At 36.0% G+C, this 26803-nt stretch overlaps 1 protein-coding gene across 5 annotated transcripts in view; it reads right to left on the bottom strand.

The window, feature by feature from the left end:
- EML5 (EMAP like 5) overlaps nucleotides 1–26803 on the bottom strand; it is a 103356-nt gene that overhangs the window by 29533 nt on the left and 47020 nt on the right. For 3 of the 5 annotated variants that reach the window (XM_034418293.2, XM_060687350.2, XM_060687349.2), the window contains exons 17-28: nucleotides 25981–26081; nucleotides 25284–25486; nucleotides 24321–24432; nucleotides 22379–22506; nucleotides 20576–20717; nucleotides 19168–19320; nucleotides 16048–16179; nucleotides 15006–15094; nucleotides 12557–12733; nucleotides 9968–10169; nucleotides 8573–8699; nucleotides 7550–7564 (exon numbers count right to left, since the gene is read on the bottom strand). In XM_034418293.2, the coding sequence (XP_034274184.2) occupies nucleotides 7550–7564; nucleotides 8573–8699; nucleotides 9968–10169; nucleotides 12557–12733; nucleotides 15006–15094; nucleotides 16048–16179; nucleotides 19168–19320; nucleotides 20576–20717; nucleotides 22379–22506; nucleotides 24321–24432; nucleotides 25284–25486; nucleotides 25981–26081 (1581 nt within the window). The remainder of the gene's footprint in view (nucleotides 1–7549; nucleotides 7565–8572; nucleotides 8700–9967; nucleotides 10170–12556; nucleotides 12734–15005; nucleotides 15095–16047; nucleotides 16180–19167; nucleotides 19321–20575; nucleotides 20718–22378; nucleotides 22507–24320; nucleotides 24433–25283; nucleotides 25487–25980; nucleotides 26082–26803) is intronic. The other 2 variants (XM_034418295.2, XM_034418296.2) reach the window with 1 other exon arrangement.

Raw genomic sequence — 26803 nt, 5'->3', positions numbered from 1 at the left:
GACAAATTCGCTGATTATAACATCCTCTGGATTGTCGGTGCTTGCCTTCATATATGGGACCTCCCTGATCTGGCCTGCCTCCATAGTTTCTCCGGATTCTGGAGGAAAGACCCTGGAGGTAGCAGAGTGGTTCCTAGGTACCATTTTTGATGTTTGGTTAAATCCTTGTAAAAGCGGTTTAATAGGCCCACTCGAGAAGACTCTTGTAGGAATGACTTCAAATCTGAGCAGGGATCATTTTCTTTTCATTACAGCATTCGGTATAGTATTGCTGTCAAAATGCAGTATTAGTCGGACACAATTGCTATGCTGGGGAAGTTTTTCATATCTGAGTAGATCTATTAATAAAGGATCAGATTTCAATAGCTGTGCAAGTGAGAGGATTATCCTTTCCTTTGAAGTCCATCGTCCTCTATTGCATGGGATTTTCCTTATCCTTAAAGCGATTTGTTTCTTTAACAACCTTCTTCCTTGATGAGGGTTAGCATCAGTACTTGCAATGCTCTGTTGTTTGGGTTGAGGTCTTACACCCTCCCATTCTCTCCGCGCGTCAGGACGGTGTGCAATCTCACCCTCCTTAGCTGCAGAGTGAGGGCCATTTAAGAATTGGAAGATCCTCTCGATGTCTCTTTTGATCGATGTCAGTAAGTCATATATTGAATCTACTGTGTGCGCAGTTAACATACTCTGAGTACAGACCATCTCTCTGAGGTCTGAATATGTCGGAACTTCTTTTAGGCAGCTAGAAGTAGGTGAGGGGATAGAGCTTGAAAAATCACCCATTCTAGCAGGCAAGTTTGAATCTGAAATCTGAGAAGAAAACTCCCCTTCTGTATCTCCCTCTACCAGTGATACAGTCGACAGAGACAAAGTTCGAAGTTCAGATTGGGGTTCTGGATTACACCTCTCCATAAAGTCATCCAATTTAAGATGTTTAAGAGGCTTGGAGTAATTAAGTTCCGTCATAGATTCTGGGGAGAGAGAACAAGCTCTCTGCCTCTTACTTTTCTTTCCCATTCTGGTAGCAGTTGATCCAGCTTCTCCCAGCGGAATTAAATATCGCAATAATTTATCCTCCCTCAGCCATCGTAGTTAAGGTAGGCCTTAATGATGGTCTCAGCTGAGGCACCACAGAGATAAAAACCAATCTCCTTTCCAAACAACGGCTTGTCTTTTACTCCTACTTCTTTGCTATCATCTATTTTCAGAATTGTTTAAATTGCTTAAATTATTTCACAGGGAAATATGTGGGGGAAGCAGACTAAAAGCTGATAGGGTTTCATTAAAGGCAGTCCTACCGGGAGCGTCTGCAGCCAGTTCCTTACTGTACTCGTTCCAAAAACAAACAGCTCAAAATCCCCTCCGAAGTTAGGGGCCTCCAGTGAGGTTTGTCAACAAGTCCGATAATCCGAATTTCAGGCCTTGCGAGGAGGAGTCACGGGAGTAGCCTAGGCCAGGAATGCAGGTTGTAGTGTTGTTAAAATATGTCTAAAACAAACAGTAGCCACACTATATGTGCTTTGTTAGAGTCCGGTATAGATTAAAAATAGATTAAAAATGAGTTAAAAATATAAAAATACTTTAAAACTTTAAAAAAAGAAAAACCTAATTTGCTTTTGGGAGAGCTCCTTACAGCCGTTCTCCCTCCGACTAGCAGCTTCCCAGCCCAGAGCAACTTAGATTATCGATGCTTAGTTAAAATATACAGCAAATTAGTCAACTGGATGAATTTTTAGCACCTAGCAGCAGACTAGTAAGCAGGTTTACAACTGGTCATTCTATCATGGCCTTATACTTTATGCCCTTATACTTCAACTTTTGGCTGAAATTTACACAACTAGAACACTATTACATGTTGCATTTATTGATTTTAGATCTGCATTCTATCTAGTTCCCAAAGCAGAATGATGGACTAAGATTATAAACCGCTTTATAGGTAGACAGCTACTGGACAATATCTTTAAGAAACCCAAAATCAAAGTCTTTACAAAGGCACCATATGAATGAGATTCCAACCTGCTATTTAATCTGTACATAAATCCATTTGTGACCAAAATCAATCAATCAGAATCTTATTCCTCAAAAGCTACCCTAATTGAAACCTTGTGGTAAATTTACAGAAGGAGCTTTAACTGCATTTATATGAGCTTTGAGTGCCCTAGCCAATGTCTGCTTTGAGGAAGCATTTGAAATCAGTTACATCAAAACTAAGGTTTTGATTTTTGCAAAGAGACCTAAATTTCATGCCTAAATGTTAGATGGCCAGAATATTGAACAAGTAAAAGCCTTTAAATATCTGGAGTGAGCATGATTTTCCATAGTTTGACCAAAATGCAAAATGCTCAAAAAGCAGCGATTGCAATTCAATTCTTTCATTTTTACCAGAGAAGTGCAGAATATCCCAGCACGGAAGCTACATTCAGATAAGTGAAATTATTCTTCAGTGTCCAGCTGGGATCTTATACATCCTTTCATCTCTTGAAAGGGTCTAATCTAAATTCCTAAAGGTAATTTCCAGTTAGCTCTTTATGTTCCAGTTAAGGGAACAGGTAGAGATGACTAAAGTGAAACAGGTGCATAGACTTGCATCATACCACACTGGCTTGCAAATATTATTTTTCCCCCACCCCCAGGTTTGCATTCTTTTCTTATTGAGAACAGCTATGAATCAGTATGGACCAGGACAATTTCACAAAAATTGTGAAATCTTAGCATTTCCAGAATAGTATTCTTAATGATAGGTTGAGAATGTGAACTATGCATTTAAGCAATGTGTTATCTATATCTTTTAGCTTCATAGTTTTTATCTTTTATTATTGTAAGCCACCAGAGTTATTCTGGGTAAGATGGGTGGCCAATACATTTTACAAATTAAATAAATAAATAAATAAATATCTAGAAGCCCAAAAGCACTAGCCTGCTCAACACAAAATGTTTTTCTGAGCAGTTAAGCCACCTGCCATTTCAAATCGGCAAGAAATATTCATCATTTATAACTGTTTCCAAATTTCGAAGAGCACTAATGCAACATTCTCCCTAAAGGAGTATTGAAGGGCCAGTATACAAAAGTTCCTTATGAGCTAAGACTGTGCCCTGTAGATAGGAACTATTGAAATTATATCTTGCTCTACTGTACCCTCTATATACCTCTATCCTAGTATTTCCCTTATAATGCCTTATCTGGTTAAAACACACAGGAAATCATGATTATTTTTATATACAACTGTTGTTATCAGATCAGTATTATTTAGTTTTCTTGAATGCAGCTAAAGTCTATTAATACTGCCTGTAAAATTAGGGATACTTTGACTGCCTATTGGTGGATAAATCTACCACTAACTAAAAATTCTTATCCCGTTTTGTTTTTATTTTATTTGAATGTGTTTTATTTGCAATTTGTTCCAGCTCTATGACAATAATCCATCTATCTCTGTCTTCTGTCTTCTATCTATGAAAAGAATAATTGCAAAATGTTCTGTATCAGAAACAGAAATACCATTAAATAATTTTAACAAGTCTACAGAGAAGCTGTTTCTTACATTTAGCTATTACCATTTTTATCCCCTGCCAGAAGTTTCACTCACCTCTTAAAAATAAAAGTAAAATAGGGACCTAAATTAACTAGTACCACATCTAACATTTCCAATAAAACCTGTGTCAACTTGTCTTTGACAATAGACTGAATTTCACACATTAGTTTTATTTTATGTTTGTTCACATAATAGCAGTTACTTTACAAAGATTTACTTATGTATGCAAATAACATAGGATGATAAATGTTGACAAGTGCAGGTATAAATAAATAATGACACTACAGTGGCAGATAGCTTTGGAGGGCAATGGAGGATGATGCAGAAATATGGAGTAAGTGGATGAAAGAGAAAGTATTACCTGGAACCTCTTTTCAGCAGCAGATAGGAAAAAGAAGATGATTACTTATTCTAATCTATCTTGAAACTGATACATTAAAATAGGTGCTTTTAGAAAAATGTCAGTATTTTTTTCTTCATAATAGGTAAGGTTTATATAGAATTATTTTATCCCCCTAAACTCCACTAAAGATATTACCTAGCCTGGTGATGAAACATTTGGAAACCAATCCACAAGGAGAATAGAACCTTCACCCTCATCCTACACCCAAGCTAAAGATATTTGCCATTATTGCAGAATTCTTTTAATTTTCTCTTCAGCACAATGCCTGAGTCTAAAAAATTTGTTGAGGATGTATTACTACCAAGAGGCAAAAAGTTGAAGGAAAAGTTTTGAATGCTTTTCAAAGATCTATTTTTACATTCCTAGGGATGCTGGAAGTAGGGCTGCATATAAATTTAATATATTTTTATTCATATGATTTATTGGGATCCCCAATGATGAACAGTCAAGATCAAGCAACTCTGAGTAACACTTGTTCATTTATTGCCACTAGACACAGCAACAAAGTCATCAGGAAAGGGGAAGGCAATATGTGGAGTTCCACGCTTCTTACCATTACTTAAAAATATTTAGAACCTCTGAACTGAACTGCAATGAGAGCAAAACAGCCTGTATGTAGTCACCCTGCCTCATATACAGAATTTCATGAAGGATAGCCAGCTTCTACTGGTAAATTCCCCATGTTTTCCTCATCACTTCTTTACTTTTTTTCTTTCACAATATAATTGCTATGAAAGAAAGTATGAGCAGCTACATAATCTCATTTGAGAAACAGCAATCATTTTGGAAGCAACTCTACAGGTGAAGGTTTTGATGCGTTTATTTACAATATGCCATCTTTTCCCACAATACTATCTAATACTTACATCATCCAAATTATAATACACAAACTATATTGTATAAACTTCGAATCAATTTCATCTATTAGTCAACCTCCTCATAGGAATACTCCTGCTCAATATCATTTTCATTTCATTTGTTAAGCACTTTACTAAAATTCTCCTGCCAACATAGAGACTAGGTTCATCCAACAATAAATTGCATCAAAGGAAGGTAATTTGAAGGCAGTACTATACTCTCTGGATTCTAAAACTTGTATAATTTAGAAAGATTGCTTGATATAGATCTTTAGTTATAGTAACAAAGATACAGTAACTTTGTGATCTGATATAGCTTTGTTTCCTTGAAACAGTCATTTGAAAATGAAAGATCTGCATCAGTAAGAGCACTAGAGCGAAGAATGAATCTGACCAAACCCAAATAAGCCTATGGGTGGCAAAATATTATTTCCCTACTCTTATTATTATATCCAACAATATCCTCCCAATGGTCCTGTTTAGTGTGACTTGTTCCTTCCTGGTGGAGTTCAGGGTTCAGAATTGCTTTGCAGAATATTTTAGCTACTTGGTGGATAAAATTATTCAGATGTACTCAAAGTTTCAAGTTGCAAGTCCAACTAAGGTGTTTGATGTCTTTTACCTGGGCTGTTTTTAAGCCTGTCGCTCATGATATAGACAGGATCCTTAAAAAGTGAGTTCAGCTACCTATTCAGGTTGTTTTAGGTTGTTAAAGCAGCCTGGATGGTGACATGTAGTTGGGTTCGTGCAACTACAGGTTGCTTTATGAAAAGGCTGGGTCCTCCATCTTTAAAGTGGCAATCGGCCGCTCCCATGTGACATCCCTCCTGCGCGAGCTGCATTGGCTCCCAATGGTCTTCCGGGTGCGCTTCAAGGTTTTGGTTACCACCTTTAAAGCGCTCCATGGTACAGGGCCTGGGTACTTACGGGACCGCCTTCTGCCACCAATAGCTTCCCACCAGCCAGTTTGCTCCCACAGAGAGGGACTCCTCAGGGTGCCGTCAGCCAGGCAATGTCGGCTGGCGACCCCCAGGGGGAGGGCCTTCTCTGTGGCAGCACCTGCCCTCTGGAATGACCTGCCCCTGGAGATATGTAGGATACCAGATCTCTGTGCTTTTCGCTGTGCCCTCAAAACTTTTCAATTTCATCAAGCTGGGCTGGCGTAAACCCCGCCCCTTATATATTTTAATTGTAACAGATTTTAGTTGGGATGTTTTAAATCTGGGCCAAAATTTGTTTAATTCTTTTAATAATTTTAAATTTTGTATCGGATGTTTTTTTATTCTTGGCTGTTCACCGCCCTGAGTCTAGCAGGAGAAGGGCGGTATAAAAATTTAATAAAATAAATAAATAAAATAATAAATCAACCAGTGATATAATTTCTCCTCAAGAAGTCAGCCCTTGACCCAACAATTCTGGATAATTTTCATCCAGTCTCCAAGACATCTGCCCTCTGGAACATTATCAGCCCAGGTGTTATATGGCTCCCACCCTGATGATGTTCAAAACATCAGTGAAAATTTGGCTATTCCCCAAGCTTTTGGATTAGGGTGGTGCTGAGCCCCTATCAAATTTTATCTGATAAAGTTTTTTTTCCAGATGCTTACATTCGTATTGTTTTTCTGCTTTTAATCCTATATACTGCCTAGTGTTGGGAAGCCTCAGAATTGCATGCATGCATGCTTGTGTGTGTGTGTGTGTGTGTGTATGTGTGTATGTATGTATGTATATATAAATAAAATGTTTTCCATAAAAATGTAATTTTTATTTGCTATATTTGCTTTATTTATTTATTTTTTATTTATATGGAAACTATTAGGAGAATCTGCTTGATCACAGCAGCTTTCTTACCATTTCTAATAATATGTAATAATGTGATCAATATTCATTGATCACCAAAGAAGAATATAATTAAAACCCCGCCCTTTTGTACTCCCCTCGCAGACAATTGTACTCAGGTGTGTGTTTTAAGAAGTTTAAGAAGTAAAGATATGAAAGGCAGTAATTTATTCAACATAACATCTGATTCTTTCCCAAAATAATTTCTTTCCCAACTCTCCCTGGTAATATTCCACAGCCTATTTAATAGGCAACCTGAGAAGTATGAGGAATAACTCTTGATTTATAGAGCAGCTGACCAACACGCAGATTGTGCAAACCATTTTCTCAGTCCCTTCCTAAAAATAAAAAGAATCTCAGTGCTGCTCAAAGCGCTGGGGCTTGGTCTACTTTCTCACACTATACGGATGGATAGAATACAGTAAAGATTTAAGAAAAGCAAAGTTGCCCAATCCTTATAACATATAGGCAGATAGACATGTGTAGCTAGGATCTAACAGATCAAGTAATCATCCAGCCTCAGTACAACTACTTTTGGATTTTCCAAGACAGTGATTTCCTGATTGCAGAAACAACTATTCTGGAAGGTTGGCAAAAATATCTTGTATAAAATTTCTCCTAAGAATATCATACTCCCACTCTCTGAGGGAAGAAACTCATATATCCAATAGCTTCTGACATACACAACAGATGTTGCCCCAGCAATCGTAGGAATACTCTGCTGGAGATGGAAACATGGTAATGTCACATTCAAATCATTCTGTAAACACAATCAAAGGAAACCATATTGTTCCAACACAATGTTCCTTAGAATCCCACTTGACAAATAATATCATTTCGCTAAATTCAAACATATTTTTTTTCTAATGAGATTTGACTTGATAACATGATTTATAGTGATTTTATAAAGAGTAACTCACCTTACAACTCCTTGCCTTCATAGCAAGCATTAAAAATAAACAGGAAAATTAAATTACAAAAAAACGCACAGTATAAATGTACTGAAAAGAGAACTGAAATAAATTAAGAGGATTATTATTTTTTGATTCCCTAATATTTAAAATGAACAATAATTTGTAGAGGATATAGTTTATGATATATTAACATAACTTTCATACTGCATTATTAGTAAGCCTGTGTCTGGACTGATTCCCAAGTTAATTTTGAATAAAGATATTGATACTAAGTACAAAATGTACATGTAAAGAATAATGGACAACAGGATGTACCATGTATGTGAGCTTCTGTAAATTACTTTGAAATAAATATTTTTTACCAGCGCCAGTGTTTAAATGTATTAGATTTTTTTTCATCCATGCAGAGACTGGTCTCTGAGTAAATGTACCTCTGCAGTAATCTTTCCTTTACTAGAGTTATTTGTCTTCTCTTTCACCCTTCTTATAAGAATGTCCTACAAATCTCTAATGTTTTGCTTCCAGCTGTGCTAGAAATGACACTTTCAAATGTCTGCCTGAATAATGCATGAAGAAAGAATATATTATTAGGCTTGGTAGGAAAACTATTATCACAACATTCCTATCTTAAGGTTAGAGTTACTGTGGAGTTTTTCTTGGGCACTAGTTATCCTATCTAGTGATGCCATGCAGGACTTTAAAGCTAAGGTTCATGACTAAAATACAAAGTTGCATTCAGATGAATTCACAGACGAACTGCAAATATGAAATACAGCAGGATTCAATTACCAGATTTTGAAGTATGTAATACAAATTATTTCTGAAGAAATGGAGAGCCATTAGGCCATTAACAAAACGACTGATCCTAAGTTCAAGCAACTCATTACTAATTATTGTTACATGTGTCAAATCTGTAATAAAATTAACTTTTTAGTCCATAGGCATGTTAGTTGCCCAGAGTTGCTATGGCACATTAGTGGCCATATAGTACATAAATATTTTTTTTTTGTTTTGCAAAGTTAGCAGTACCTTTCATCAGCTGAAGGCTCTTTTTGCTGTAGATGAGGCTTGATTCCAAACATAGGTCTTATGTTGGTTGATAAGGCTTTAATGGTGTAATTAATTTCATTTTCTCTTGTGACATCACTATCATATCCTAATAAAATAATCACAATTTTAATAGTTAATAGACCTAAGAAATAGACTAGATATTATATTATTTTATTTATATAAGGATTCTTTTTCCCGAGTTTCAAAGACAAATCAGTAGTTTGATTCTAATATAGACTTTCAAACAACAGGAAAAACCTTTCTTTTCCTAAAAGACCCGCTTCACTATGCAATAATATTACAAGTTATATTTTATACTATTAAAGCAAGTATTCACAATGCTAAACAAGTAAATATTCTAGGTCCAAACAACAAACAAACAAACAAACAAGACCCTCCCTCTTTTGAGTGTTCAACCTTTTGGCTTGCTTTTGATTGAAGAAGAATTACATTGGGTCACATATAAAATATATAGTATAGTTAACGTACGTAAATACATAATAATGTTAAACGTTTACGAATTTGTGCATTACTAGCTATTCAGGGCCACAGGCAGCCTCTGGGCAGCAGATTGGACACACCTCATTTAGCACATACTCTCTTCCCCAGATATAAAAAAGGTAAAGGTTTCCAGTATCAGTTGTGTCCAATTTTAGGACACGGTGCACATCTCCGTTTCTTGGCTAAGGGAGCCAGCATTGACCGAAGACAATTTCCATGGTCAACATGACTATACCCCAAAGGTGCATGGAACATTGTTACCTTCCCACTGAAGTAGTATCTATTAATCTACTTGTATTTCCACGCTTTCAAACTGCTAGGTATATGATTGTCAGCTTTGGAAGCCATATTAACACCGGAAGCATCCACACTGCCACCTTCTTGTGCTTGGGAAATTAGGAGGGGGGATTTAGTAGAGGGAATGTAGTTAGACAAAATAGCATTCTTCTTTTCGGTCAAGGTCATGGCAGTCCTGCATCTGGAGAAGGAGTGGTTGAAGTGGTGTCTCGAGATGCGATGGATGGTGATTGGACCATGTGATGGACTGATGGGTGCAGGGGCTGGATTTGGGGTTTTGATTTACCGAGGGAAAACCTGGAACTCTCAGATTCAGGTTTTCCCAGATGTGCCAGTATACCTACTCTAATAAATGGGAACTTTGAGAAAATGCCTGTCTCGGAGTTTTTAATTGAGTTGGGTTCTTCTGGAATGCTGACAATGATCTTATGATATTATGGCTGGACTATACCTCCCCATATAAAGTCAAACCATAATAAAAATCAACCAATGATACCTAAATAGATGTTGCTATTTCATACTGCAGAATTTATTTTAAAAATTATTCTATTCTTTAAAATTGGCATGGTTACTTACCCCCATCTTCCTCAGAATCCAGGTCAGATTCTTCGCTATCACACTGCCTACTTTCTCGATGACCCTCCATCTCATGGGTCCACAGCATTAGCGACATATCTCCTCCTCCAATACTGACTAATAAACTGTCATCGTGAGTCCAGCGGACATTTGTCACATGTGTACTATGAGCCACATACCGCTTAAATTTGCTGTACTTTCCCTAAATGCGAAATATATAAATGCTTAATTAAACAAATTAATTAAATAAAAATAATTATCTAAAAACACATTAAAACGTCAGTGATTTTTTCTTTTGTTTTTTGCTTTTGCTTTAACTGAAGACTCATCCATTTATGCAGTTAAAGCCAATGTTAGGATTCTTACTAGAACAGATATAAAAGAAAGGAGATACTAGATTAAAACCCAAATTTGCAGATCTGCAGCAAAATAATTTTGAAATATGAATAAGTGAATGTTTACGTTCAGATTTAACATAAGAACTCTTCCTAATCATTAACACAGTTATGAAGCTTGATTGGTAAGTTTATGAATATTCCAGAATTTACATGGATTCCTTGTTTAAAATTATTATAGGAAAGAAAGAAAGAAGCATTACACACAGAAAACATAATACATAAAACAGGCATGATTCAGCCTATTTTTTAAATAAATCATTAAACTGCTACCCATAGAAAATTATTTTCCACCATGTTGACAGAAAGCCAGTTCATAAATGCAAAAGGAACATATATTTAAAATCCACAATTGTGAGAATTTTATCTTTCCAATGTTGAAAGCACTGCTTCTTCTCCCACACACAATAAATCCATACTTCCTATAATGATGTATTCGTTTTTGCTATAAACCAGGAGCCTTGTAGTAGGCTCCTGGTTTAAAGACTAACAAATTTTATTTAAAGTTTTTTTGAACTAAAGCTTACTACATTAGATGCATGGAATAGTTCAACAGATATATGATTTAAATTGGGGGAGGTGTAGGGATGACAGCATGGTGATGCAAGCTTTATTTATTTATTTGATTTCTATAGCTGCCCATCTCAAGAAGTGACTCTGGGAAGTATAGATCATAAAACATTAAAAAATTAAAACAATATCAAATAAATATATATGAATACCAAGTAGAAAAATTACCACGGATGTTAATAAAGTCAAGAAACAAACCGTTCGCATACTTGGGGGCCCAGGTTACATATAAGAAAGATGACTATAAGAACTATAGTCATGCTGAAAATTGTAGTATGTTTATTGAGACCAGGATTTTTAACTCATTAAAATTGTTAATTGATAAGAGTATTTATAATCTCTCTCATAAAAACAGGAAATAAATTCTCAAATAGTTTGTATATTCTACTTTCTAATTTGGCTAATGCATGCAGTTTCTAATATTCAGATAAAATGAACATTTGTATTCTGAAACAGTCACTGGTTTGACAAAAGAAGTAAAATGAAAGTTATAACCAGGGGTTTAGCCATACATTTATATTAATATCATATATACTGTAGAGATAGATAAATAGCTAGATAGCTAGATAATCAATCTATATCTAGATCACATAAATATTTATTTATTTATTTATTTTATTAATGAGATTTATATGCCGCCCTATCTCCAGCCGGACTCAGGGCGGCTCACAACAGTAAAAAACATCTAATGAAAAAGTTAAAAAGAAATTAAATCCAAATCTCATAATTTAACAGTTAAAAGTGCAATTAAGACTAACAAGTTAAAAATTAAGCCCCATCAGTCCAGGCCAGCCAAACGAAACAGCCATGTTTTCAGATCGCGACGGAAAGAGCGGAGGTCGGGGGCCACCCGGAGCTCCAGGGGCAGTTGATTCCAAAAGGTAGGTGCGCCCACAGAGAAAGTTCTCCCCCGGGGGTTGCCATCTGACACTGTCTGGCCGACGGCACCCTGAGGAGGCCCTCTCTGTGGGAATGCACTGGGCGATGGGCAGCTATTGCTAGCTGCAGATGGCCCCTCAAATATCCCGGGCCTAAGCCATATAGGGCCTTATAGGTAATCACCAGCACCTTGAATCTCACCTGGAGGGCAACCGGCAACCAATGCAAGTCGCGTAGGAGAGGTGTAACATGGGAGTATCGAGATACTCCCATCACAACCCGCGCGGCCGCATTCTGCACCAGCTGAAGCCTCCGAGTGGTCTTCAAGGGCAGTCCCATGTAGAGGGCATTGCAGTAGTTAATACGGGAGGTGACAAGCACATGAGTAACCATGCGTAGGGCATCTAGGTCCAAATAGGGGCGCAACTGGCGCACCAGGCGAACCTGGGCGAATGCCCCCCTGGTTATGGCCGTTACATGATCTTCCAAGTTTAGCCGCGAGTCCAGGAGGACACCCAAGTTGTGCGCCCTGTCTACAGGGGGCAACACCTCATCCCCTATGACCAAAGATGGAATCTCTTGATCGGACCGAGACGCCGGTACCCACAGCCACTCAGTCTTAGCAGGGTTGAGCCGAAGCCTGTATAGTGAACAAATATAGTGGATTCCTCTTAATAAGTGTGTTGCTAAATGTAAAAACTATAGGATTGCCTTGTTTTATTATGCAGACATTAATTTTACTTACTTTGGCAGGGAAATGGAAAAGTTTTACAAATCCAAAATCGTCTCCTGTTGCCAAGACTGTACTGTCACTGCTTAAGCTCGAAGCACTTACATCTGTGACTTCTCCAATTATTGGCCATATTCCTTCACAGCACGTACCTAAAACACTCGTCCAAGATGTCCAGGAAATCTTTTCTGCCTACAAAGATAGTAACCTGATCACAAAAATTACTCTGGTTTAGAAGCATTCTTGTCAGTCACTAATACTAAATATTCCTCCTTCTTTCCCCCATTATCATATATGACAAACACTTGTCTCTTTTATGGGCTGCAGCTTCTGTAGTCCTTTTCTTTCTGGTGCCTATGTTTCCAGAGAAATAAGAAATAAGGACTGGCATTTCTTTGAGGCTCAAAACCAGAAACTTGGTTTAGATTTTTTGACTCCACCTTGAGGAACATCTATTCTGAATTAATCCACCTTTTCCAGGGATCGAGATTTGGTCAAATCTGATGGATATACCTAATTATTACTCAATATATTAGTTTAAACTGAATTTTAGTTTAAAAAATCAAACTATTACAAATGAGATCTTACCTTTACATGCCTGGCAATTATTTTGATTATTAATACTATTTTAATTTTAATAAAAAAGATATTTGAATGGATCTTTCAGCTGTAATACTTAACAGAGGACCAATGCTTTATTTTAACTATTAGTTTTAACTATTATTCTGACTGACTAAAGACTTATAGCTGTAAACATAATGGGTTCAATTACACAATTATAATTATTATAATATGTGCATAAAAGGTTCATTGCCACTGTGTCCAGTGAGAACTTGCTGCTTATATGACTGTCTTGAATGACAGAAGGTAAACTGCAGAAGAAAGAAATCTGCAGTAGTTACAGCAAAATCCAGGGAATGTTTTCTTGGAAATAAGCCCTTCTCGGTTAACCAGAGCTTACTTTTATATAATGCACATAGGATTGTAGCTCAATGATTTTTATGTTCTTGTTATTCATTTGTAGGAAAATTTTGGGAAGGTTTTTTATATATATGGAAATCATAAAGATTCCCTGGACATACCTTGACTTCCTGTGTCTTGCTGATGATTAAGTGTAAATCATACTTGTAGCATTTGAACTGAATTCATAGAGATGAGTTTCTTAGTCTCCCTGAAAGGGCAACACAGCAATACTCACTATGCTATTCTATGCTGTTCTATTAAATTTTTTTAATTGCTTATTTGTAGCTTCTAATGACTTGTTTCCATTGATTATTGTGCTATTTCAGTGATGCAAACCATAATATTAATCAGGGATGCTAGCTTTGTGGGAGGAAATAATACTAATGCTTTTTACAATCAAAGTTTGTTAATTAAGCATGGAAAGAAAAGTTATTTAATGACAGAAAACAATTTCAGGATTTATAGACATAAAATAGTAACACAGAAGATATGAACCAGTACCCTAGAAAATAGACAGTCCTTTTTTTGGGAAGTTATGAGACTATAGTTTGGATGTGCTCAAGAAATGGCTGCCAAGAAGAGAAAATACATTATTAATTATGGCTGCCGCTAAGGTTAAGGCCATTCAAAACCACCCATTTATTATATATAACTACATCCCACCTCCTTTTGTAGAGCCTCAGTAGCCTATAAGCTCAGATAACTTTTTCTTTTGCAAGGGACTGAAGGTTATATTTCCAAACAAAAGACTGGGTTATATCCATCCACCATTTTTATTTCTTAAGAACAAAAAGGGAGTCACGTAAAATCAGAGACATTCTTACAAATATAGTAGAAATTTATATTTAGCTTTTCATTAACAAAAAATAAGCATTTTTTTAAAAAAAAAAACATGAAAGATAGGGAATCTGGAGGACATAAAAGGAATTTTTCCCAGAGCATCACTGCTCCTAATAATCACTATTTTGCCACAGTCTCAGTGGCATTTAAGACAGCTTCAGTGTAGCACATTATCCAAAAGAAATTCAAGATCCAGTGACACTTAATTAATTTGATGCATAAGCAATTTAAATTTTCTACAACTATATGTTTTTAAAATCTAAGGCTCCTGAAAAAATATGTTACTCAAAAATCCCCAATTTTGTTGTATATAATCTTTGCAATGAGTTCTTTATCATTTAGCATTATTTATATGAAGACATTATCTAATGAATTTTATTTTTATAAAATATACAACCTGATTCTGTTTAAGGTGTGGCCTCTACACAAATTAAGAAAAGAAAGAAAGCATTGTGTTCTACTTTATTTTAATACTGAGAAGTGCCATTCAAATCACAAAAGTTTGTGTTAAGTATGATTAAAATCCCATTTTCTGCTAGATTATATAAAAAAGTCATTTTCCATTCTTCTTATCTAAAATTTAATTGTAGAAAAAATACCCAATGATCATGTAAACGACAAAATAAAACATAATAAAACAAAACAATGGGAATATTTTTACCTGTGCAGTAGAAATTATCTGCCTTTTTCCCCGTGGAGCTTCAAAAAATAACTGTTCTTTAGCACCGGTGTTGACTTGTAGAAGCTTGCCTGGAGAGAAAAAAAAGCACAGCTCACTGATTATCTTACTGAACATTTGATTGATCTTAATTATGGCATTTATTCAGGGCATTTGGGAGATATTTATCAGTACTATTTGGAAATTATTTAGGAAACCTTCAGAATTATCAGAAACTTACCCTGTATAGCTTTACACTTTCTAAACTGTAGAACTGTAATCGGGGACAATTGCCTGGAATCAGGGTGAGTGGCAGACAGAGACTTCCTTCAACAGCTGTGACACCTGCAATTTCCCAGGCCATAGCAGTATTCAGCAGCATCGAGCAGACTGTATGAACACTACTGCTGTTTTGTATCTGTCACACATTCACCAAGAACATTGGCAGCAGTGAAATCAGACGTCCATTTCACACACTTGACTCCAAAAGCCAATTAGGAGGAAAGCAGCTCCTTGACAAATCACAAAGGATGCCCACAGAGTAATCAGCAGTTCAGCATCTGGGCAAACCACCCAGGTCACCAGGATTCTATGTACTTTGTGGACTAAGGAGCACAGAAGAGAACGGTTTCAACTTCCCAGGGAATGTTCATTTTGCTCCAAACACAAATAGCTTCAAACATCTTTCCAGTTTATTTATTTGGCTAAATTTTCCAACTAAAATTGGCTCCCCAAGAGATATAAAACCTCAGTGATAAAACTCCCCATCCTGAGGATTTCCCATCATACTGGAAAAATAGTGGGGGATGAAAGAGGAAGAAAGGCTTCATTGGCAAGGGTTATTACAGAATGTGTTTCAAAAAGTTAGAGTCAGTTTAATTTACTGTCCTTAAATATTTTTAGCATTTTTCAAAAGAAGATGGTAGACAATTGTATTTAAGTGGCTCCATCAATTACATCACTTGGTTTTGCCAGCCATTAGTAGCCATTTATCCCACCAGCAGCTACCAAGAATAATCATTTTACAGTATTTGTATTTCCTTACCTCTTATGTCCCAATCCATATGGGTTATGTAACTGGAGGCTCCCTTGCAGATTCCAACCCTTTTACTGCTCATTACATTATAGATATCTACAAAACTATCATATGATCCTACAGCTAGGTATTTTCCAGCACCTGCAATGCAATTATAAGGAGGTAAGTATTTTCATATCATTTTCAGTATTCTACCGGTAAGTGCCCTTAGCAGATGCCAACATTTGGATCACTTTATCTAGACTCAGATGTCTATGGACATTCTCAGTCATCCAGATCATGGTGTCAGGCCCAAAGCCGAACTGGAAGCGCCCATTTCTTTTCTCAGAGCTTCTGGCTGACACAGCTAAGAGGGGTAGTGATAGAAGGGGTGGTAGACAAAACAGAATAACTCTTTGGTGAGTCAGAGACATTCCAGCAGCTGGCTGGCCAGAGGGGGAGGAGAGTTGTAACCAAGCAACCAGCTAGAGTCCAGATTGGACAATATGATTTAGGGTTTTGAAAAGACTAAAAATGTTTTCTTTTAAGGCTGTGGAAAGCCCGGGAAGATTTAGAACTGGCTTTCCATCAGTTTGTGCCAAGATGCTAATTCCAATAAAGACTGTTCTTTGAGGACTTAACCTGCCTTGGGGGTTCTGCTTTGAAATGGAGGCATTTCTTGGAACGCTGACACATGGTTGTCCCAAAGGTGTTTTTTCAAGAGGCAACTGGACTTTCTTTTCTTCTCAAAGCTGAAGAAGCTTCTTGGATGAGAAGCGAAATGTCTTCAAAGAAAAACAGAAAAGTCCAGTTACCTCTTGAAAAAAGTACCGTTGGGACAACCATGATCTGGATGACTGAGACTCTCCATAGACATTTAGCTATGCCCTTTGGGATGAATCCCTTTGAATGGTGCGGGAGTATGAATGGATTTCCAAAAATTGCAGACTACAGGAACCACTTGCACTTCAGTTTCAGATGCAGATAACACAGAACCATCCCCAACAGCGTGCACAGCTCCACAACACAGTCCTTTCAGCAGTTCCAAGAAGGCTCTATACTCATTTGCACTACTCAAGTGACCCCGAGGACACAGATAAACCTCCAAGTGGCCTCTCTAAAAGAATGCACATGACCACCTGTCTGCAAGGAATATAAATCCTTCCATTCCCATCATCACCTTACAATTAATGGTAACTGTATCAGTGCATGGATTCAGAACTGCAATGTTATTGAAACTCTCATAATTCTAAGAGGTGTACACTGAAAGTATGAAACAATTAGCACTAACAGAAGAGCTAGCAAAATAGTCTATGTTTATTTGCAACCATAGATTTTAACAAAATTCAAATAAAAGTTCAACAGTCCATATCAGTTCAATACATCCGCTCTAATATTAACAACACTATATGCATTTGTATCTTACTTGTGGCCATTGTATACAATGCAACTTGTTTTGTTACATGTTAATTTACACAAGTGAACAGAAAATAGACATGGATTGTTTTAATTTTATATCAATTTTATTAAAAGTTATGGCTGCAAATAAATGTATATAATACTAACAAAGTAAGATTAAAATATGATAAGGACTATAATTATAGTTAATTAATTTTCAGTGGTTCTCTAAATTAGAAATAATTTGCCATACAACCCACCGAAACAAAAGTCTTTCCCCTTTGAGTTTTAAAATATTTAACAATATTTTTATTTTATCAAATTTATATATCCACTAATCTCACAAAACTGACTCTTATTTAATAAGTATTTCATGAAAAAAAGATCTCCTTTGTGTGGACTTCAGCTCTTGATGACTTCATGGACCTGTCCCCGCAAGATTTTCTTTTCCCTTTCTTTTTTTTTATTAGCAACTAAAATATTTAGTTCTAAAATACAAATGTGACTCATTTAATGAAATTAACATAATTAGCAATAGCACTTATATACCACTTTACAGTGCTCTACAACCCTCTTTAAGTGATTTCCAGAGTCAGCATATTGCTCCCAACAATTTGGGTCCTCATTTTACCCACCTTGGAAGAATGGAAGGCTGAGTCAACCTTGAGCCTGGTGAAATCTGAACTGCCAAATTGTAGGCAGCCGGCAGTCAACAGAAGTAGCCTGCAGTACTGCGCCACCATGATTCATGGTAGCTCATTAATGAGATGTTATGATATAAATGTCATAACATCTCATTAATTGCAGAACATTTCTGTTTTGACAATAACAGCATAACATAGTTGTAAGGGACCTTGGAGCTCTTCTAGTCCAACCCCCTGCTCAAGCAGGAGGCCCTATACCATTTCATACAATTGGCTGTCTAATTTCTTCTTAAAAACCTCTGGTGATAGAGCACCCACTATTTCTAGAGGCAAGTTGTTCCACTGATTGTTTTCACTGTCAGGAAATTTCTCCTCTGTTCTATGTTGGATCTCTCTTTGAAAAGTTTCCAACCATTACTTCTTGTTCAGCCCTCCAGTTCTTTAGAGAACAGGTCAACTCTCTCCTCTCTGCGTCAGCCCCTTAAATTGGAAGATTGTTATCAAGTCACATCAAAACAGAAAATGTCTGTTTTCCTTAATTTATTTCTAGTACTTCCAGAATATCATAACTACTTCTAGTAGGAAAGATCTCTGTATAGATGATTTCCATTTCATAATCATTTCAAAGGCCAACAATTGTGAAAATGTTACATTCTATCTTGGGCACAGTGAATTAATTGATCAAAGAAAAATAATTAAAATGAAAATATCATTTCAATCATATTATGGATAGAAAATTAATATGTCTATTGTTGCAATACAACTCTTCCCATACCATACAAAAGTCAATGTAATTTTAGGTTGAGAAAAAAGAATTGCTCATAACTGGCATAGAGAGAAAATTCAGTTAAATCGACTTGTGATCTGTTTTAGCATGGTCCAGTGGCTAACAGTATGGGATCAACTCAGAGGTTTCCTCCTAAAGGTGTGAATATTAATATTTCTAAGATTTTTGACTAGGTTTTACTATGTGCATAGATCCTCATGCACAGAGAATGCAGTCTCCCACTGTAGTGAAATTCACTCTTATAAATGTTCATTTTAATTCTTCTGAACATTATTATTACTATTATTACCAGGTGTCTCTGATCTGAAACCTATTACTTACCAGAAGAAAATCGTATTTCTGAAATAGCATCTTTCCTGTGATGAAAAGAAACAAGATCCTCCAAAGTATCTGAATTTACCATTAAGAAACTGCCGTCATTCAGGCCTACTGCCAATGCTTTTCCATCAGGTGAAAAAGAGCAACATCTTCCCCCTGCCAAATATAAAAAGATATGCTGCTGATCCTAATCTTCAACTCCACACCATCCTGAGTGGTGATACTGCTTTGACTTCTTTCTACCTCTGCTGTCATTCAATCCTCGTCCTTTTTCCAGCATCACCTCACTCCAGAGTGTGGAGTGTAATTCTTTTCGACTCTTGTGTAATAATTACACTCACCTAATCCTTCCCATCATCTGCCACAGAACTCTCTTCCATGCATCTGCAATAGCCACTCACCCCATTCTATTTTTTCCATTCACCATCAAAACTTTTGCACTGTTCCATCTCCTTTTGCTGCAAGGCCTCCAAGCCACTTTCTAACCTCTATTTCTCAAGAGCTCTGCAAACTCAGATCTCCTCTACCTTTGCCAGGGTACTATAGTTACACAGATCTCCCTTGCAAAACACATCAAACCTCTCCTTGCTCCCTAGACCTAAGGATCAACATGTCATTCAGATGTCTTCTTGTCTAATAGTGACTCTGATACATGTCACTGCCAAATGTGCTGTCTTACATTGTGCTGTATGTAAGAGAAATTTTATCAATAAAAAGATCACAGCAGTTGTTTCTCGAATTTGACTACTTAATTTATTTTACTGTGATGCAAAAACATAGAAATATTCATTCCATAAATCTAAACATTGCAATGGGAAAAATACTTAGAATTGACCTCTTCACAAATGGGTTTTCATGCAACATTGAATGAAGCCATCATTTAATGACTCCTTCATTTAGCAACCATTCAGTTATGATGATGCAAAAGTAAACTTTGTGACAAGTCCTTGCATTCATGACTTTTTCGTAATGTAAGTATGATCTAAACTAAGATCTAAACTAAGATCATAAGCTCATTCATATTTTCACTTAATGATCGTTTCACTTAATGACCAAGTTACTGGTCCCAAATGTGGTTGCCAGATGAGGACAACCTGTATCCCCCAAATCCCATCTTTATTCCTAGACCCAATATTTCCAACCCGCACAGATTCTAGGAGGACATCATATATAGTAAAAGGAGTTAACATATTCCACAAGCAATTAGTGAGAAAATTAGTTTTGTAATTATCCTATTAAAGGTAGCTCTATTAAAGGTTGTTCATTTGTTCTAGCAATTTGATTCCATTTTTTAATTCAAATTAATTTTGTTTTTTAATACTTAACAAATTGACATATACCATTTAATTGGAATCTTGGTAAAGTTCAAAGATGTAGGTAAAACTGGAAAAGGAAACAAAAATAATCTTACCCTTCTTCAGTTTTCGAACAGCTAGCATGCAATGGCTTGGTGAAAGATCCCATATTCTTAAGGTTTTATCTTCACTTACAGTGGCACAAATAGGTAAATGAGGATGAGAAGCTAAACCCCAAACATCTCCGTCCATATGACCCTGTAAAAACAAATTTTACTCTGCAAGTTAACAGCTGATAATGATGCAGTTATAATATGGAGCTCTGGAAAAGAGCATTGAACATCTTTGGAATATTTAATCATGTTTTAGACATTCTGACAAAATGGCTATCATAGTTAGTTTGGCCAATCACAAAACATTCACTTAATAAAAGGGAAACTAATAGGATTCCTCCTTTTTATTCCTTCTATTTCCCAAATGTTTTTAATCTTTTTTGTTTTTGGTAGAATGGCATACGTCAAACAATTTTGGCATATGGCATATGTCAAATAATTTTATTTTCTAAGTATACCTCTGGGATATTTCTTGGAGTCAGAAATAGTTGCAGTTGCAGCTTAGCTTTATAACACACCCAGGGGTGAAAACTACTCACCTTCCCTACTGGTTCGGAAGTGCCCACTCCGTGCGCATCACATGCGATTTTGGACCCTCTACGCATGCGCAAAGCCTTCTGTGCATGTGCAGAGGGTCAAAAACAGGTTACTTCCTGGTTAAAACAGGAAATAATGATGTCTGGGCGGGTGGGCAGAACTTTGCGCTGCCGCCGCTACCAATTCAATCAACCACACTCCGCCGCTGAACACACCCATTTATTTTGAAATTAAGTTAACATTTAAAAAAATCAAATGAAGCATGTAATCTGACATTTGTGATCAGGAATACTGTGCCCAAATACCATGTTTGGGGTACAAGATCTTAAGACATCACAAACCCACTTCCTTCCCATCTTCAATATACAGATTTTTTTTTTTTTGGCTAGGATAATGCATGAAAGGAAAAGCAAGACATGGTTGATCCTGTCAATGCAATTTTTCAATTTGACTTTTTAGTATAGCTGTTATATGGATCTGGGCATCATTAGATTCTTATTGTATTATTTGTCTATTTGGGGGTTCTTTGGGTGGGGTTTTGTTTGGTCTTATATGCGCTGCCCAGAGCCACAAATGGCAAAATGGGTGCATGTATAAATTGATTAAAAACAGAATTTAACTGGTGATGTAATAAGGATAACGTTTATTTAAAATACATGTTTTTACAATGTCTTGTATGTACCAAGTTTTAATAGAAAGTAATGGATTATATAAATATAATTGTGCAACAAAAGCTAAAATTTTCAAAGATAATACTCTCTTACAGTACATGGAATTAGACAACTGGACAATGTAAATGAATTTTCCATGCCCTTAATATTGCCAAAAGACTGATATTGTAGAATTAAAAAGATAAATTTATGTCAATTTTCACTCAATGGATTGATTGCCATCTATGAGCGGATTGTCTATAAATGTAGATTTTATATGGATAGGTAAAATGAAATATGGGACTCATTTATACAGAACACAGTAGATTAAAAAAAAGATAGCTGTGTAAATGTATCAGAAATATATTCAACTTGAATAATATTTGCCTTAAACAACTACAGTATATATGGAATTATAACTGTTTATTGTTATAATGACATATGGAAGTTTTGTTGTATTATTTTATTTTTTGTTACAGCACTTTTTATGTGTTCTTTTTTTGTCTTTGACAACGTATGTATCACTATCACTATTATTTTTTAAACAGTTATTTCTAATTCACTGCAAATTTAACATTCCAAAATGTACACTATAATAAGAAATATTTTTAATATTTACCTGAACTAGTAAAGTTATTGGCCCACTTTTATCAACTTCCAATATTTCACCATTCTTTGTTCCTACTAAAATATGACCATGTCCTAATGATATGGCACGGATAGAAGGATTATCTTCTAAAAGGAGACCTAAATGGGTAAAAGAAAATAAAGAATTCTATTTGAACAATCACAATATAAATAAAAGCAATTATTATTGGAACATCGTATTATGTTTCCTAAAGTTTAACACAATCCTTGCTTGAAAAAAATACAATTTTTTCTTATTTATCTTTGATAATCCAATGCTTATTTCCTGTGAATTGGTCTAACTGAACTCATTGAGACATATTTATGCAGACATGCATAGCACAATTGCCTAATCGTTTCTGCCTACCCCTTCAGATTTAACAGGAAGGGCATGCTCTTGAGTGTCTTCCATCATCAAACAATGCTATCTTATTGGACCTTCCAGTCATGGCTTCTCTGTGGTAGTGCCTAGCCTCAGCAATAGAATTCCACCAGAGAGCGGAATTATTAAAGATGAATGCTGACCTTATTATCCTTTTGTAAAGTTCTGAACTGATCTTCTTTGTTTTAAACCACAACTCAAAACTTGTACTGATTGTGTTGTAAGACCCAGGCATTTGGGTCAGGAAGTTAGGGAGTTCTGCTGGTGATGTGGCTTTTTGTTTGGAGTGGAGTGTTACTGTTTTAACCAGGATATCTGCTATGGTGGTTTTAATTTTGGTACTCTGTCCAAATCACTGCTGTGAGATGGATGGGCCAATAAATAAATAGATACATAAATACATAAGAGAAATCATGTTTAGTATCTACTGGATAAAATCTCCAGTTAACTGTTGTTTATGAAAATATCCATCCTGAATTGATAGTACTAATAATATACATATTTCAGAGCTCAATAAATTCAACAGTATGTTAAACAAACAACACTTTATGTAAATTTTTGTGAATGACTAAAATACATATTTAATTTCAAAACCTTTTCTCAAAATTGTGATTTGCAATTGGCGATCCATGGCCATGGGCCAGATGTGACCTGCCTCCCAAAACATCTGATCCATAGTCCCCAAAAGAAACATATCTACCTAGCCCACAAAAGAGAGGGAGAAAGCAACCTTCTGTTTGGCTGCTTTTATGAGCGCTCCCCATCTCCTCAGGTAGCCCTTTGGCCAATGAGTTTACCAACCACCTTGGCATGGGTGGAGCAAGAATTCCCCCATCTGGTAGAGCTGAGCGCAAGCTGAGGTGAAGAAGGAGGAAGAAATGGCAATGACAGCATGGCTTCTGCCCCCTATGTAGGAGAAGGTTGCTGTAGATCAGAGGTCTTCAGATTTAGCAGCTTTAAGACTTGTGGACTTCAACTCCCAGAATTCTCCAGCCAGCATAGCTATGGGAATTGAAGTCCACAAGTCTTAAAGCTGCCAAGTTTGAAGACCTCTGTTGTAGATGAATTCAGAGATAATTTTGAAGAAGGAATGCAAGAACTGTTATAAAAAAATAAATAAATGACAATTTGATCCTGAGAATGAAGTGGGCATGAGAAAGAGAATCAAAACAAACTCATATTGCTTCTCTTTAGTATAAGAAAGGACTGAGGGATATTCTGGCAGGCTTTCAAGATTCTCTATATAACAATAGACTTCTGCTAATCTCTGAATTGTTTTATTCACCTCAAGTTACGTAGTAAAATTCAGTTCTAATAGAAACCCTTTTATTGCATGAAAGCAGATAAAGCACATTATGGGAATTACATGAAAAGCTCTCAACTGCTCAAAAGTCCCACCTGTTGTTCTTCCCTGCTTTCAAACTCTTCAAAAATTTTCAGCTGAATCAGATCACAAAAGGGATTGAGATGAATCAACTCACAAAAAGATAATTATTTTAAAACAGTAGAAAATAAGTCTGTACTATAGTGATCTAAGAAAATTTCAAATTACCTTTGGAGCCTGGGGCTAATGCAGCTCGTTTGATGGCATATGTTTTCAGACACCGCTCAAAGCTGTCATCCCAAAGAGCAACAATTCCATCTTTTGCCCCGGTTACAAATCCCTAAAGAGAAAAGATAATATAAAACATATTCCATATCTCTTGATTCTAAACCACATTGAGAAGTTATTTACATGTTATACTCATTTATATTTTATTCCATTGCCGCAACCCTGAGTAATATTTCTACAGCTATTTTAATTTACTTTACACTCAATTTTCTATATTTATGGCATCCATATTCACAAATTTGTGTTCCTGAAGAACAGATCACAAAATTGTATATTAAAATGTGGTTGTTTCATGCTACATTCACCCTGAATGATGGTGACAGTTTCACAGCAAGCATTATCCAAGCAAGACGGCTTGTGACCTTTGTTGTGTTTGTGTGTGCAAGGTTACTTGTGCTTAAAATATTATTGTGCTTATAGTGAAAGCCCTTGAGTTCAAAGGAAAGTGCATCTAGTGATGGAGAAAAGACTAAATGGGCCAAGAAAATGATCGCTTTGAATGAGAAAGGTCAGATTCTAAAAAGATTGCTTGTGTCCCCCTCCCCCCTTACAGAGCAGAGAGATTGTTTAAATGAGGAGGGGGAGGAAAAAAAAGTGGGGGAAGAAATCTCTATGCAATTTCTCCTGTGATACATTCATTTTCCACTCTTTCCCCTCCCCACCACAGGGTGGAGAGATTACAGAAGAATAGATTACAAGAGACTAAGAGTAGCAAAAACACAATGAGGAATACTGTGTGCACTGTTGGTTAGATGCATAACCATATTCTTGATATATACTTTTTGAGTTAAGGAGGAAAAAGATGAAAAATAGTGAGCTTGCCAAACCCTTTAGGCATGTCTAATCTAATTTCTGGGCTTGAATGCAATAAAATCAATTTATATTCAATGATAAATTACTCACTTTTTCTAATGCATGCATACTGAACAATGGGCCATCATGTGCTTTCACTGTTTTGACCAAGAAAATATCTCTCCATATACACACATCTCCAGTTGCAGTTCCAGAAAATGCCATTTCTTCTGTCCAGCCATAAACTGCACACATCATTGTATCAATTTTTCCCACTGGACCCACATAACCTTTTTTTCCAATTAATCCACCTCCTTAAATTCAAATAAAACCAAATTATTATATTTGACCTTGAACATGTGTTTCTAAATGAAGACAGAAAGTTTTTAAAACTGGTTTGTGAATGCTGTGAATGCACAAACACGAGTGCGAGCAAAACAAGATGCAGCGCTTCTGCGCATGTGCAGAGCTTCTGATGACGTCCAGGCAGGTGGGCAGAGCCTCCTGCCACTGCCACTACTGGTTAGAAACCCACCACTGATATGCACACACATACACATACACACACATACACACAGAAAGAGACACACACACACACACACATATATATATAAATATCATCATAGGGTCATCTATTATCCTCACAGTTTCTCAAAAGCAAATTATGTTAAAAAGCTATAGCAACAACTTACTACTGGGTTTAGCTTCATTTACTCTCACACTCCAGTGTCATATAAAAGGGGAAAATAAACTATGATTGAGGTGTACTTGATAATTACTCAAAGTAATTTTTAAAATAATGCCTTACCTGCTCTTCGCCAGAATTTTATGTGTTTAATTCCAGCTGTAATTAGTTTATCAGGCATAAAGGGGTTAATTTTAACAACAAAGATCTTGTCTTTACTCCCCCTAAAAGAAATTTTAAAATATTTTCACTTTCATGTGGGAAAATATTTTCTCCATACAATAAAGCTTTGACAAAACAACAACTTCAACAATTACTTATATTCAAATAGCAATATAAAAATTCCAAATTTTGTTTTAAGATTAGTAGATGAATTGTCTATTTATCTTTCAAAGTTAGAATCTGACATTCTCCATTTTACTTTCTGCAATGACAAAATAAAAAATATAGATTTTTGCATAATTATCTCCAATGTAAAATTCTTTTTGCTATGGTATATCTTCAATATACCTTTTTCATGTTTCTTTATTATGTTGGTCCCTCATCATTCTAATACAATAACATATTTTTAAAAGACTGAAAACATCTTCCACCTGTTTTTAAAAAATCCCAGTTGCAGTAAACTGTGACTTATGTACCTTAATCAGCAAATAAAAATTACTGATCTTCAAAATCTCTGATCAACATACTAATGATTAATCATAATAGGCTACACCATCTTTCTTTTATCTTACTGAATTTTTACAAGTGGACCTAATGTACAGTATATGTAAGGCCTAGTAATATAAACACAATAAAGCAGATTGGATATAATTTGTACAATTCATCCACAACCATAATAAGAAATTTGACAGTCCATTGGACATTAGGTATCAATAGAAACAAGGCCACAAATGTCCTGCTTTTTACTATTATTTCAATATAATCATAACACATGATTATAGTA

This window comes from Pantherophis guttatus, chromosome 1 (genome assembly GCF_059756535.1).
Source record: "Pantherophis guttatus breed Tessera chromosome 1, ASM5975653v1, whole genome shotgun sequence".
NCBI classification, from domain to species: Eukaryota; Metazoa; Chordata; class Lepidosauria; order Squamata; family Colubridae; genus Pantherophis; species Pantherophis guttatus.
This window is presented reverse-complemented; position numbering and strand designations above follow the sequence as displayed.